The sequence below is a fragment of the Hippoglossus stenolepis genome, chromosome 3 (genome assembly GCF_022539355.2).
Source record: "Hippoglossus stenolepis isolate QCI-W04-F060 chromosome 3, HSTE1.2, whole genome shotgun sequence".
NCBI classification, from domain to species: domain Eukaryota; kingdom Metazoa; phylum Chordata; class Actinopteri; order Pleuronectiformes; family Pleuronectidae; genus Hippoglossus; species Hippoglossus stenolepis.
Window position 1 is genome coordinate 24,091,235 of NC_061485.1, and position 12,604 is coordinate 24,103,838.

Here is a 12,604-nt window from a genome sequence, read left to right on the forward strand (position 1 = left end):
CAAAGAACTGCGGTGATCTTCTTTAAGTAAGTGGGATTAACCTGTTTAACAAGATTTTGATGAGGAGGTACAAGTGTTCATGCATCTACACAGGTGTATGGTGTACACATTTTGGCAAGTACATGCATATTTGTTTGTGTGCTATGTAATTCAGATACGTGAAGGTAATGTTTCTGACAAGAACTAAACCTTGAATTTCTTACTATCAGTATGTTGATGTTCTTAACCGCAGTAGGTGGGTAACTTTCAACATACATATTCATAATTTATATAATTTTATTTGCATTGTCTTGTTTATCTATACTATATTGTTTAAATAACAGTTAGATAAGCCTTAACAAAGTCTTTCAAACCATTAGCACAAACCTCCCTACTGTTTTCTGGGTTCTACAATGAGAGTAACACTTATTGTGACGTGACAACATACAGCACCTGGCTGTCATGTCTATGAAAGAGGGGCAGACTTTGTCCTCAACTGTCCACACAAGCTGTGAAACCAAAGCTGTGTGGGCTCTAAACTCTGTGTTGGTACAATCAGGACGGGAAACCACTAAATGACTTACGCAAATGAATGCAAACCCCAATTAATTAATCAATCAATCAATCAATCAATTATAGAGTTAAGTAGCTCTTTAATTGGGATAAGGGGCATCTAATGGACCATTATAAAAGTGCTCCACTAGAGTTTGACCTTAGAGATGATACAGACGGACACATTGTAGCATTCCTGTCTGCTCCTTCAAACGTTCCTTTGTCCACATATAATACATGTGAAAGAACAGAATTTAGAAAGTGCTTTGATCTGTAATCACACAAAAAGAGCAAAATGAAGTCAAATCGTGGTGTCGAGCTGCCAGAGGACTTCTGGATACCCATGAGTCTGGACACCAACAACATCACAGCATTCAGCCCTTTCCTAGTTCCCCAGGATCACTTGGGGGGCTCGGGCATCTTCTACGCAATGGCAGGATTTATGTTTTTCGTATTTGTGGTGGGCACCAGCATCAACACCCTCACCATCGCATGCACCGTCAAATACAAAAAGCTGCGGTCCCACCTTAACTACATCCTGGTGAATTTGGCTGTGGCGAACCTTCTTGTATCCTGTGTGGGCTCCTTCACTGCCTGCTGCTCCTTTGCAACCAGATATTTCATTTTTGGAGCGCTAGCATGCAAGATTGAAGGTTTTATGGCAACACTCGGAGGTAAGATTTACAAAAAATGCTCAAATTCAATTTCAGCCTGGCTTCTCATCACTGGACAAACTTGAGGTGATTTAAAAAAGGGGCTTAAATTGCCTGTCTTTGTCATTGCAGGTATGGTCAGCCTGTGGTCTCTGGCTGTGATAGCTTTTGAAAGATGGCTGGTCATCTGCAAGCCCCTTGGTAACTTTGTTTTCAAGCCTGACCATGCTATAGCTTGCTGCATATTCACCTGGGTGTTTGCACTTATTGCCGCACTTCCTCCTCTGTTTGGATGGAGCAGGTAACCAATGGCAATGTATTCATCTTATAACTTGTAAACTGGCATGTTTGCTCAATGGCCTTGTGCTAATCCTTCCAGGTACATCCCGGAGGGTCTGCAGTGCTCCTGTGGACCAGACTGGTACACCACAAACAACAAATACAACAATGAATCCTACGTGATGTTCCTCTTCTGCTTCTGCTTTGCTGTTCCCTTTGTGACCATCATCTTCTGCTACTCACAGCTGCTAATCACACTGAAAATGGTGATGCAAAAAAAAATTACACACACACACACACACACAAAGTTTAAATACAGTTACTTTAGTTTTACTAAAAAAATTGTCTAAAAAGTATTCTCATGACAAAGCAAGGTGAATACCTGAATGCATCTTATATCCTATCAAAGCCAATAGCTTAAGAATGTTCTCCTGTACAACTGATTTTTTGTTTTCTCTTCTTCCTCACCAGGCAGCGAAGGCTCAAGCGGAGTCTGCCTCCACCCAGAAGGCAGAGAAGGAGGTGACCAGGATGGTGGTTCTCATGGTGATGGGCTTCCTGGTGTGCTGGATGCCCTACGCTAGCTTTGCCCTTTGGGTCGTGAACAACCGAGGGCAATCGTTCGACCTGAGACTGGCCACCATACCCTCCTGCTTCTCGAAGGCCTCTGCAGTCTACAACCCTGTCATCTACGTCCTCTTCAATAAACAGGTCTGTAAAAATGTTGTGACGTAAACCTCATTTGAAAAAGGATGCACGTTTTACTTGCAAGGAAGCGTTGGGTGCAGCACTTTATACATCCAGAAAATATTATTTAGCCCTATAGAAGTTAGGTGGAGCCACATTTAAAGGTATTTCCCTATTACCATTTAACAAACCATAAGTCGTCAAACTACTTGATAAGCAGACGCTTGAGAAAATTCTCTAATGTATTAATTGATGAAATGAATGAAAACACTTCAATACTCTTATACACTTTAGCCGTCATGTATCTGCCTAACCTTTAATGTATGATGGTAATCAAAACTGTTATCTGTAAAATAAGTATTCTGATGTCGCAGTTGGATTGTATGATTTTAAGTTGGAAGATGCAAAGTTTGTAACATTCCTTTTGAGTTGATTAATTTGAGCTTTCTCCTCTGCGTTATGTTCATGTATGATGATAAGGATGAATATTTCTGACTTTGCAGGGTCTTTTTGTTGTTAGGATTGACAGCTCCACAAAAGCACTGTACCTCAGTGATTTTTTTTTTCCTTTCAGTTTCGTTCCTGCATGATGAGGATGCTGGGGATGGGAGGAGGTGAGGAGGAATCATCAACAACACAGTCAGTGACTGAAGTCTCCAAAGTTGGGCCTGCTTAAAAACTTCTCACCGAGAAGACTTATTTCCCTGCCACTGATGATTTGTCAATTGTAAATAACAATGGATATGTATAAGTATGTTTTGTCATGAAAAATGTGTGAGCAATGTTGTGATTTATGTAAGAAATCATAATTAATCTGCAAAGTAAAATAAACAAAGAATGGAAACATATTAATGGCATTTGTGTTTTATTTTTTATTAGGAAACTTCGACTTTCGGATGACAAAGTGTTGCACAGCACATATTAATTAAAACACAAGAGGCTCATTGATTGTGTTGTGAAAGTAAATCATTATTGAGACATTAATAGTGGAACGTTGTCACCGTAAGGAATTCTTTTGATCACTTAAAAGGGTTATTTAAATTATTCAAATAGTATTGAATGAAACATCCTTCCACAGCCATAGAATTAAAGGGATAGTTCACCCAAAAATGAAAATTCACTCATTATCTTCTCACCACTATGCCGATGGAGGGGTGGGTGAAGTGTTTGAGTCCACAAAATGAGTGTCAGGGGTAAACAGTGTTGCAGCCAAATCCAATACAATTGAAGTAAATGGTGACAGATACTTCAAATGTAAATAAATAACAGAAAAAATTATTATATATATATATATTATATGAATAAAATGCCTCCATACTGCTCCTGTGGTGTCATACAAGTGTCCGTAGGCCCTGACATTGAAATTCAGCTCGAAACAGTGTAATTTACACCATGTTTTTAGCCTAAATGTCCTCTGATTTCCTCCCCTGGAGCTGTGTTCACGCATGAATCAAAGCAGACTTTAGGCAAAAACCATGGTGTAAATGATACTGTTTAGAGTTGAATTTGAATGTCGTGGCTTACAGACACTTGGACACCACAGGAGAAGTATGGAGGCATTTAATGTTTTTTTCTGCATTTTTTTTTTTACGTTTTTTTTCACCATTTACTTCAATTGTATTGTATTTGGCTGCAACACTGTTTACCCCAGAAACTCCAAACTTGTTTTGTGGACTCAAACACTTCACCCACCCCTCCATCGACACAGTGGTGAGTAGATAATGAGTGCATTTTCATTTTTGGCTGAACTATCCCTTTAAGGTGTTTGATTATCCCATTATTGTCAGGGCTTAGAGTGTCCCTGTCTTCCTTGTGTTTTCCTGCTGTGCAACCTTTAGTCCTGTGTGTGTGGCTATGTGTGCATGTGTCCGTCTGTTGTGTGTGCGTATCCATGTCCGGATGGGCTCCTGATTTCCGGCCCCAGCTCACCTGTATACCTGCAGTTCATCACCCAATCTGCTCATCACCCCAGAGGCAGGTTCTTTCTTTCGGATGCAGTCAATTAGTTCAGTCAGCTGTACGGCTGTGCCTGCCTTATTATTTATTCAAAGGTTTAGTCTACCATTTCTTATACCTGTTGCATCTGCCACGTCCAGTTCTTCTGAATCCTGAACCAGCTGAAACTCTTCTTACAAGTTCTTACAATAAACACTGTAAAACCTCAGTCTCTGTGTCCGAGTCCAGAAACCACTTCTCTTGATTTACATTGTCAACCTCATGTTTCCTCCAATAGATCATATACTGCTCAAGAAACATAGCAACTGCTTCTTATGAAACTATTGTTACTGAGTCAAGAGAAAAAAGGGAAAATAAGTTAAACCAGAACAACCTGGGTTATAGGGGCCAAATGCTCAAGACTAACCTCAACATTATTGATCACAGATTATACGGTTCACATAATTGGGATGTAATCTGATGATCACTGTAACCTCTGGTTTTGGGATACTTGCCTGTACGTTAGCCCATAGGCGTTGTTACGTGAGAGAGTAATGTGTGTGTACATGATCAGAATGTGAGGTCTGTGTGTGAGCTGTTCACCAAAGCTTTAAATCCCCTCCTTGAGCCAATTTAGTTGAGCCTGAGTAATATTTAAAGTTCCTATAAATGCAGCCATCAGAGGCAATCTCCATCAGAGAGACAAACCTCCATTACAAGAAACTAAAAACATTAAATCTCTTATTAGTACTTGCATTATAAGGAACTAATTAGTCATCTTTGAGCAGTATTATCATTTTTTACATCTTTTTGAACAAAGCTTGAATTTTCATTTGACAAACAACCAGAGGAAAAATGAGGGGAAATCGCCCTGTGGAGTTCCCAGATGACTTCTGGATCCCGATCCCTCTGGACACCAACAACATCACGTCCCTCAGCCCATACCTGGTTCCCCAGGATCACCTAGGAAGCCCAGGAATCTTTTATTCCCTGTCAGCTTTTATGTTTTTCCTGTTTGTGGCTGGCACGGCCATCAACACGCTTACCATTGTGTGCACCATCCAATACAAGAAGCTCCGGTCTCATCTGAACTACATCCTGGTGAACCTGTCGGTGGCAAACCTCCTCGTCTCCTCCGTGGGCTCTTTCACCTGCTTCTACTGCTTTGCCTTCAGATACATGATTCTTGGTCCAGTTGGGTGCAAGATTGAAGGATTTACAGCGACTGTTGGTGGTAAGGAGCATAAGAACTTAGGTTATATACAGCACTATCATAGAGGTAGCAATTTTCTTATTCATTTTCTTATTCTTAATTTTCTTTTCTTTCTTAATTACTGTCTGTTTATTTGTACTAACAATTAGTATCATGGTTTCAAGGTGGAAATTTCCTATTTTAAAGTTAAAAGAGGTAGGAGAGAACAGCTCTTAATGCATTGAATTTCTATTTGCTATTGTCTCGTCAACAAAGTTGCAGTTAATGGACAATCATGTGGTAAAAAGCTAAATGCGATGTGAGATCCGCAGGCAGATGTCTAGAAACATTGATGCTCGTTACACATTAGACCATCCACTATAGTTTCAATACCTGAAAGCACATAATCAGTTGCATATATCTTTTCAGAATTTTGCTAATTTCAAATTTCTTGTACATGGGGGTCAATACCAATAATGTATGTTTCATACATATTTCATATTTCATATTTAAGCTAGTTCTGATATTTAAACCACAGCTTAATCATGCCATAATCTCTATTACAAATATACAGTGTTGTAAGTCATTGATTAGTAAGGAAAATGCAAACAGTGTCAGTCTTTTGTTTGTCTCGTTCCAGGTATGGTCAGCCTGTGGTCTCTGGCTGTGATAGCCTTTGAAAGATGGATGGTTATCTGCAAGCCACTAGGAAACTTCTCCTTCAAACCCAACCATGCCATAGCTTGCTGTGCTCTAACGTGGGTCTTTGCTTTGATCGCTGCGATTCCTCCTCTGGTTGGATGGAGTAGGTCAGTAATCGAGACCAGTGTGCAACAGTTGTATTCACTTTTAACTCCGCCAAGGAGTTTGTTGTTTGTTTGTTTGTTTATTTGACAGCAGGATTACACAAAAAATACTGATTTCCCCCAAAACTTGGTGGAGGGATGGAGCCTGCGTCTGGCTGGAACCCATTGGTGCAGATGCAGGATCTTTTTTCTTTTTGCTTTCTTTAACTATGTTTTATGACAAAGAAATAATTAAGGTTATCAGACCTATTGTTTTTTCTATCTTTTTATTTCTACAATAAGAACTAGACCATCTGGAGGTATGTGCTGTATTGAGTGTCATTCTAGTTTTAAAATTCTCCGGTAACATATATTGCTTCCAGACATGCAATAAGCTCGGGAGATCCTCTGGACATTTGCAGACTTTACCCAGCCCCCCTCACAAAGTCCGGAGGAGCCGATGTCAGAAAACAGCAGGAGATCCTTTTACAGGATTCATTGCAAGCAAGGGGAGGTGTTGACTTTCCTAACTAAATGAAAACAAATAAAATGAAAACAAATATCTCAGGATGAATAAGCGGTACCATAACCGTAGATGAAACCGACAAAGATGTCCAGAGAGTTTTTGGTGATAAGGGTCAACACCAGAGTTTATGTGCTGTAAACAAAATCACGTGATCTCTGCAAGTGGAATTTATACATCACGTCCAACCTCTGCCTGCCCTCATCTGAACACTCTGGACAATTCTGTAATGTTGTGAAAGTGTCTGAGTGGAGAATCTCCCGCTGCGTTGCTCATGTGTGATAGGAAACCTCCGGAGAAAGTCCCCTGACATCCTCTGGAAGTCCTGTCTGAAATGTATTATAGCTTTATTGTCCTGCAGTTCAGACACAGACAGAGGGACTAATTATCTTTGTCTCCAGGTACATCCCTGAGGGTATGCAGTGCTCCTGTGGACCAGACTGGTACACAACTGATAACAAGTTCAACAACGAGTCCTATGTGATGTTCCTCTTCTGCTTCTGCTTCTCTGTCCCCTTCTTCACCATCGTTTTCTGCTACTCACAGCTGCTCTTCATGCTGAAATCGGTGGGGAACGTGTCTCCACTAATCTATTGCTGTCTATCTCTTTAAAAAAGAATCTCACCTTAGGTTAGGTTTTTATATTGAACATGTTTCGAATACAAATATCAGTATTTGCAAGTGAGAAAAGGACACAGCAAACAAGTGAACAAATGTTAATAAATCATGTCCAAAAAGAAGTAAAAAAAGTGAATAAATATCGAGTCCTACCCCCATTTAAATTTGTCATCAGAAAATATTGTAAAATGCTGCAATATTCCAGCTTTCAGCATAAACAGCTCAATCAGCAAACATAAACATTAATAACTCAGAGTCATTAATATTTGCATTTTCAAATCCTACTTCCTGTCTTACTGTGCTACTTCCCCTCCATAATCACCCATTTTATATGTATTCAATCTACTTTTAAAAAATATTTGTTTACATTATTTAATGTTGCACATGTTTTCATTTTGTCATCACACCTTTGATTCTAATGACTTACAATGACCTGAATTCATAGATCTGAATGTGAATGTGCATCCCCACACTGAGCAGTGTATTCTATTCTTCTTCCTCACCAGGTAGCAAAGGCTCAAGCTGAGTCTGTCTCCACCCAGAAGGCGGAGAAGGAGGTGACCAGGATGGTGGTTGTCATGGTGATGGGCTTCCTGGTCTGCTGGATGCCCTACGCTTCCTTTGCTCTCTGGATTATAAACAACCGAGGGCAACCGTTTGACCTGAGACTGGCCACCATACCCTCCTGTCTCTCTAAAGCCTCCACAGTCTACAACCCTGTTATTTACATCCTCCTCAATAAACAGGTGAGTGCATTGTATTCTAAGTATTCACTCCAATTTCAAAGCTGCTCAGGACGTCCTCACAGTCCATGATGTTATTAAAAAAAATATGTGGAGCCAAGAGCCCATTTCACAAACAATACTCTTGCAAAGGATGAGATTGAACTATTTGGAATCAACAAAAAATCTGGCAAATCCCTCAGAAATCACATGAATAGAAACAAAGAAAAACCATCAGAGTAATTTGAGGCACGCAAGATAACTTAATATCATATCATATCATATCAAATCAAATGATACAATTCCCCCACTCTGTGAGGGAGATTGGAGTGCTACCTCTACAAAAATCCCCCTGACAAAATAACAATAGGGTAAACGTGCATTTATTAATTGGAGAATAGCAGAAAAAAAGATGGCCACGCTATCCAAAGTAGGCTTAACATTAGGGTCACACTTTAAACTCCGTCATGACAAAAATTTTAAGGAATAACAAAAAAAAAAACACAAATAAAATTTCTACCTTGAAGAAACAAATAGACAATAGAGGGGTAGCTTCCCCAAACCTCACATTATACCAACCATCAAATTGCAAAGATCTATTAATATCTGATCCCCTATTACTTACAATTAACACGGAAATTATAGTTTTGAACACCCACAAAAAACACTGTCATTCATGTAAAAAGTAGGAATTCCAAATCTGGAACACTAATCAGTATTAACTACATGACCAAATTAATATTAACTTTTTCTTGTTTTCTTTGAATGTGTATGTTGTCAAATCCTTTATATCACACAACGTGTGTATTTATTATTATTATAATTACTATTATAATTATAATTATTTAATATGTTTTGTTTGTGTCTGTAACTTTTTTGGTCATTAAAGTAAATCAGAAGTAGTAGTGGCAGATTTGAATAATCACGTAGAAGGCCAATGGCGCCCTCTAAAGGTGGCTGTGAAAACATACAGAAAGCTTGCTCCATCCTCAGAGAAAAAACATATCACACTGTATTTAAACTACACACAGTAAAGAACAGATATTTATCTCAGCAACACATGTTGTTGTTTCATTTTGTTTTCCAGTTCCGCTCATGCATAAGGAAGATGGTGGGGATGAGTGGAGGCGATGACGAGGAGTCATCGACAAGTCAATCGGTTACGGAAGTCTCTAAAGTCGCACCTGCTTAGATTATATATTATATATTTACATTAGAGTGTAAATAGCACTGAAAGTACAATTACTATATGACAAATGGAATTATGTTATTCCTTGAGATAAAGAGTTGTTTGCAAAGAAAAAATATATGTAAAATAAAAGCATTGATGAAGTGATGTCTTTTCTACGATATTCACTGCAAGTGCACACAAGACAAATTTAACATTTTTAGTCTTGCATTCTGTCTCAGGTCACTGGAAACCCAGAGCAGTTATTACCCAAGTAAACTTTGAATGCTTGTGAGAATGTTTGTAAATGACTGTTAAAACATGGGCTGTATAATTGTTATGTCAGATTTCACATGTGCATGTAAAAATCAAAGATTGACATAATTAACAGTGGAGGTACAGCCTCAGGGCTATAATCTCTGCTTGGATCAAATCGCCAGATATTCAGATATTTGTGAGATGAGTAGAATGTAGAAAAGATATAATATACCTGTAAATACAATGTTTCTATCATCTCATATGTTTCTCTGCGCTGATGTGCCCATTAGCTGAAGAACGTACAGAAACACAATGTATGTTATGCAGATCAGAATCATGACAGAACACAAACATACCAATTCCATACTTTCCATGCATGATTTTACTGACTGAAAGAAAATTATGGGTAACATTTGGAAATAAGCCAATGAGGAAAATGAGAGGAAAAGAGTCAGTGACGACCTGATAATTAATAAAATTATTAATGAGTAGTTCCTGATCAAACTCTGAATTTAGGAGCACAAAGTACATGTGATAATTCACTGGAGGCCAGACTGGGAGGTACCACATTAATGAATCATCAGTTACGAATAGTTAATGATTACCTGTGAAACGGAGGGATGGCCACTTTCTTCATAAGTTGTAACTGATTATCTCTGAATCCAGTCCATCCATTATCTATCTTGCTTATCCTTATGAAGGTCCAGGGGAGAGCTGGAGCCCATTCCAGCTGACATATTTACTCAATAAGTTTTTTATTTTTTAAAAGACATTTGTGTTATTTTATACAGATCCATGGTTAAATCCACTTAAAATATGATCTGTGAATTCCATTTATTTTTAAGTCATGAACATCACTAATGCACCAGAAATTATACATAGTGAAAATATAATATAATATAATATAATATAATATAATATAATATAATATAATATAATATAATATAATATAATATAATATAATATGTGCAGTGTGAATATTATGATTAAAATGTTTGTTTGGAAACCTGCTGAGTTATTATTAAGCTACTTACTGTGATATATTGATAGTGAAAGTAATGAGGGACTTGTCTGTGCGATGTATCACTTTACTATTTGGGTTACAACCAAAACAATTGTAGGCAAATAATCAGGAAGTAGAGATGCTCCTGTCTGTCTGGGGTCTCAGCTCCTGTTCTCCGCTGTTTCCCAGTGATTCACTGGTTTAATTCCTCTGCTCCTTCTCCACTGCTTCCTGTTTTATTGTGAAATCATCTTTGACACGTATATATAGATATTCAATAATATATATTAAATAATCTGTTTAAAATTGGTCATATATAATGTTCATCAAATAAAAGGCAAGAAGGCATGAGTACAAGTCATACAAAAAAATCTGAGTATATACAAAAACTATGATTATAAAAAACATGGTAACGTGTTATCCATCCACTACACTGCAGAGAAGAGAAGGATCAAACAATTAAGCAATCAATCAATCGATACTTGGAAATACCATTGTGACTACTGCGTTAGGGTTTTTGTCCATCGTGGAACAGCTGTCCTGCAAAGAGGCAAAAGAAGACTAGGGTCATCACAACATCCCTCAACATTGTACACATAAATCTGAGAGGATTATTACCTGATCTGAAGTGAACACAAGATCATATGATTATTAACAGGTGGCCTCGGCTCACTTCACACCAGTGTAATTGTTTATGGCCACTAACTGTCGCTATGCGTGTAGATCACCAAGGTCACAGTGGCCACAGAGATTTCCGTCGGTAGTCGGGAGCAGATCCGAGTTCTGCTAGGAGTGAACTTTTACCAAACCTGAATAGTTCAGAACTAGCGGAATTCCAGACCTACCCTCGAAGTATCCCCAGCACCACATAGAAATAACAGTCAAGAGGAGTTAATAAACAAAAACTACTATCATTCCACATCTAGGATGATATTTGATTTTTATCAAGATACTGTAAACCAAATACTCCCCACTAAGTTTTTTAAAAGTCACATTTGAAAAATCTGTTTAAACAAAACCAACATTACTTTAAACTAGTGGACATTCAGTAAATGTAAGTAAAATTACTAATATAGACATATATCTATAAACAGCAGAAAACAGAAACGTTTACCGGTTTCTTCGGTTTCAGGATCGATCCTCTCCTTGTCGTGCAGTCCTTGTCCTTCATGGAGTTCTTATCAGAGCTACGAGCCGGCTACCTGCACAAGATGTGGACTTGAGAAAAACACAGAATCAACGGATTAAAAAAAATAACATGACAGCAGCCCTGGAAAATCGCTGCCTTTCCCTGAAGTGAACTGTTGCTCCGGAGAGATTAAAGTGTTACGGAGTGAGCATGCCAGAAGTAATTACTCTGTGTTAATGTGTTATGTGGAAGAACCTGAGTTGTCCGTGTAATCGGCTTTGGTCTGCGGGGTTAACCTGGTCCTGACTAGAAGTTAAACACATGGAAGTGAGACACTGCAGATCCTAACATAAATATATATATATATATGATGTCTTTTTTTTCAACCAGGCAATCAGGTATAATGGATGATTGAGCAAATGGAAACAGATAAAAGATCCACAGTAAAGTTTCCTCTAAAATGATTCTCTCTACAGCGCATTGTAGAGTTTCTTTCAAAATAAGATATTTTTGCATGAGAATAATGATACGTTGTTAACCGTTGATGCTGTTTAGGCAAGTGATTTAATAGCATATTATTATAGACCAGAAATGTTTTAATTAAATTAGTTAAATTATGTAACAAACATAAAATAATATTCGTAGAAAATATAGTTCAGCTGTCTTACATTATATTTAATATCCACAGTCAAATAATGAGGGGGTTATTTTTCTTTTTTCTTTATTTTTCTTTTTGCCGTTTGCCTTTATTCGACAGTGAAATTGTATGAGACGAGAGAGAGAGAGGGGGATGTAACACACAGCAAATATCAAGTTTCAACATCCATTCTAGCCATATCCAAAAACAGTGGAACAAATACAAAAAAGTAGCAGTTTTAAAAGACAAGTACAATTGAGTGCCGAAATTAAAATGATTCAAAATTATAAAAAACATAATTTTAGGTATAATAAATACAGGTTTGGAAATAAAGTAGCTTGTTGTGCAAATTCAGAGAGAGTTAAGCAGTGTCATGGCCTGTTTTTGCCTTTATCGAGCTATGTGAAAACCATGAGGCAAACAACACAGACAGAGTAACAAAGAAATCTGAACAAGCCCCTGAGCAAGCCGATAATCAAAAGAT

The 12,604-nt window shown here is 38.0% G+C and overlaps 2 protein-coding genes across 2 annotated transcripts; both read left to right on the forward strand.

The window, feature by feature from the left end:
* The first annotated feature begins 666 nt into the window (after positions 1-666).
* LOC118105090 (blue-sensitive opsin) lies at positions 667-2,998 on the forward strand. The gene is made up of 5 exons (XM_035152491.1): positions 667-1,205; positions 1,317-1,485; positions 1,564-1,729; positions 1,935-2,174; positions 2,725-2,998. The coding sequence occupies exons 1-5, from the start codon at positions 827-829 to the stop codon at positions 2,824-2,826; spliced, it is 1,056 nt and encodes a 351-aa protein (XP_035008382.1). The 5' UTR covers positions 667-826; the 3' UTR covers positions 2,827-2,998.
* Positions 2,999-4,764: 1,766 nt separating this feature from the next.
* On the forward strand, positions 4,765-9,261 carry LOC118105089 (blue-sensitive opsin). The gene is made up of 5 exons (XM_035152490.2): positions 4,765-5,319; positions 5,918-6,086; positions 6,987-7,152; positions 7,710-7,949; positions 9,013-9,261. Exons 1-5 carry the CDS (start codon positions 4,941-4,943, stop codon positions 9,115-9,117), a joined length of 1,059 nt encoding a protein of 352 aa, XP_035008381.1. The 5' UTR covers positions 4,765-4,940; the 3' UTR covers positions 9,118-9,261.
* The last annotated feature ends 3,343 nt before the right edge of the window (positions 9,262-12,604 follow it).

Bases quoted from the DNA above. Each gene is read 5' to 3' on its own strand.
- LOC118105090 (XM_035152491.1), top strand. From the start codon at position 827: ATGAAGTCAAATCGTGGTGTCGAGCTGCCAGAGGACTTCTGGATACCC. The intron at 1,206-1,316 runs GTAAGATTTACA...TTGTCATTGCAG, and splicing joins TTTTATGGCAACACTCGGAG to GTATGGTCAGCCTGTGGTCT. The intron at 2,175-2,724 runs GTCTGTAAAAAT...TTTTCCTTTCAG, and splicing joins ACGTCCTCTTCAATAAACAG to TTTCGTTCCTGCATGATGAG.
- LOC118105089 (XM_035152490.2), top strand. From the start codon at position 4,941: ATGAGGGGAAATCGCCCTGTGGAGTTCCCAGATGACTTCTGGATCCCG. The intron at 5,320-5,917 runs GTAAGGAGCATA...GTCTCGTTCCAG, and splicing joins ATTTACAGCGACTGTTGGTG to GTATGGTCAGCCTGTGGTCT. The intron at 6,087-6,986 runs GTCAGTAATCGA...CTTTGTCTCCAG, and splicing joins CCTCTGGTTGGATGGAGTAG to GTACATCCCTGAGGGTATGC.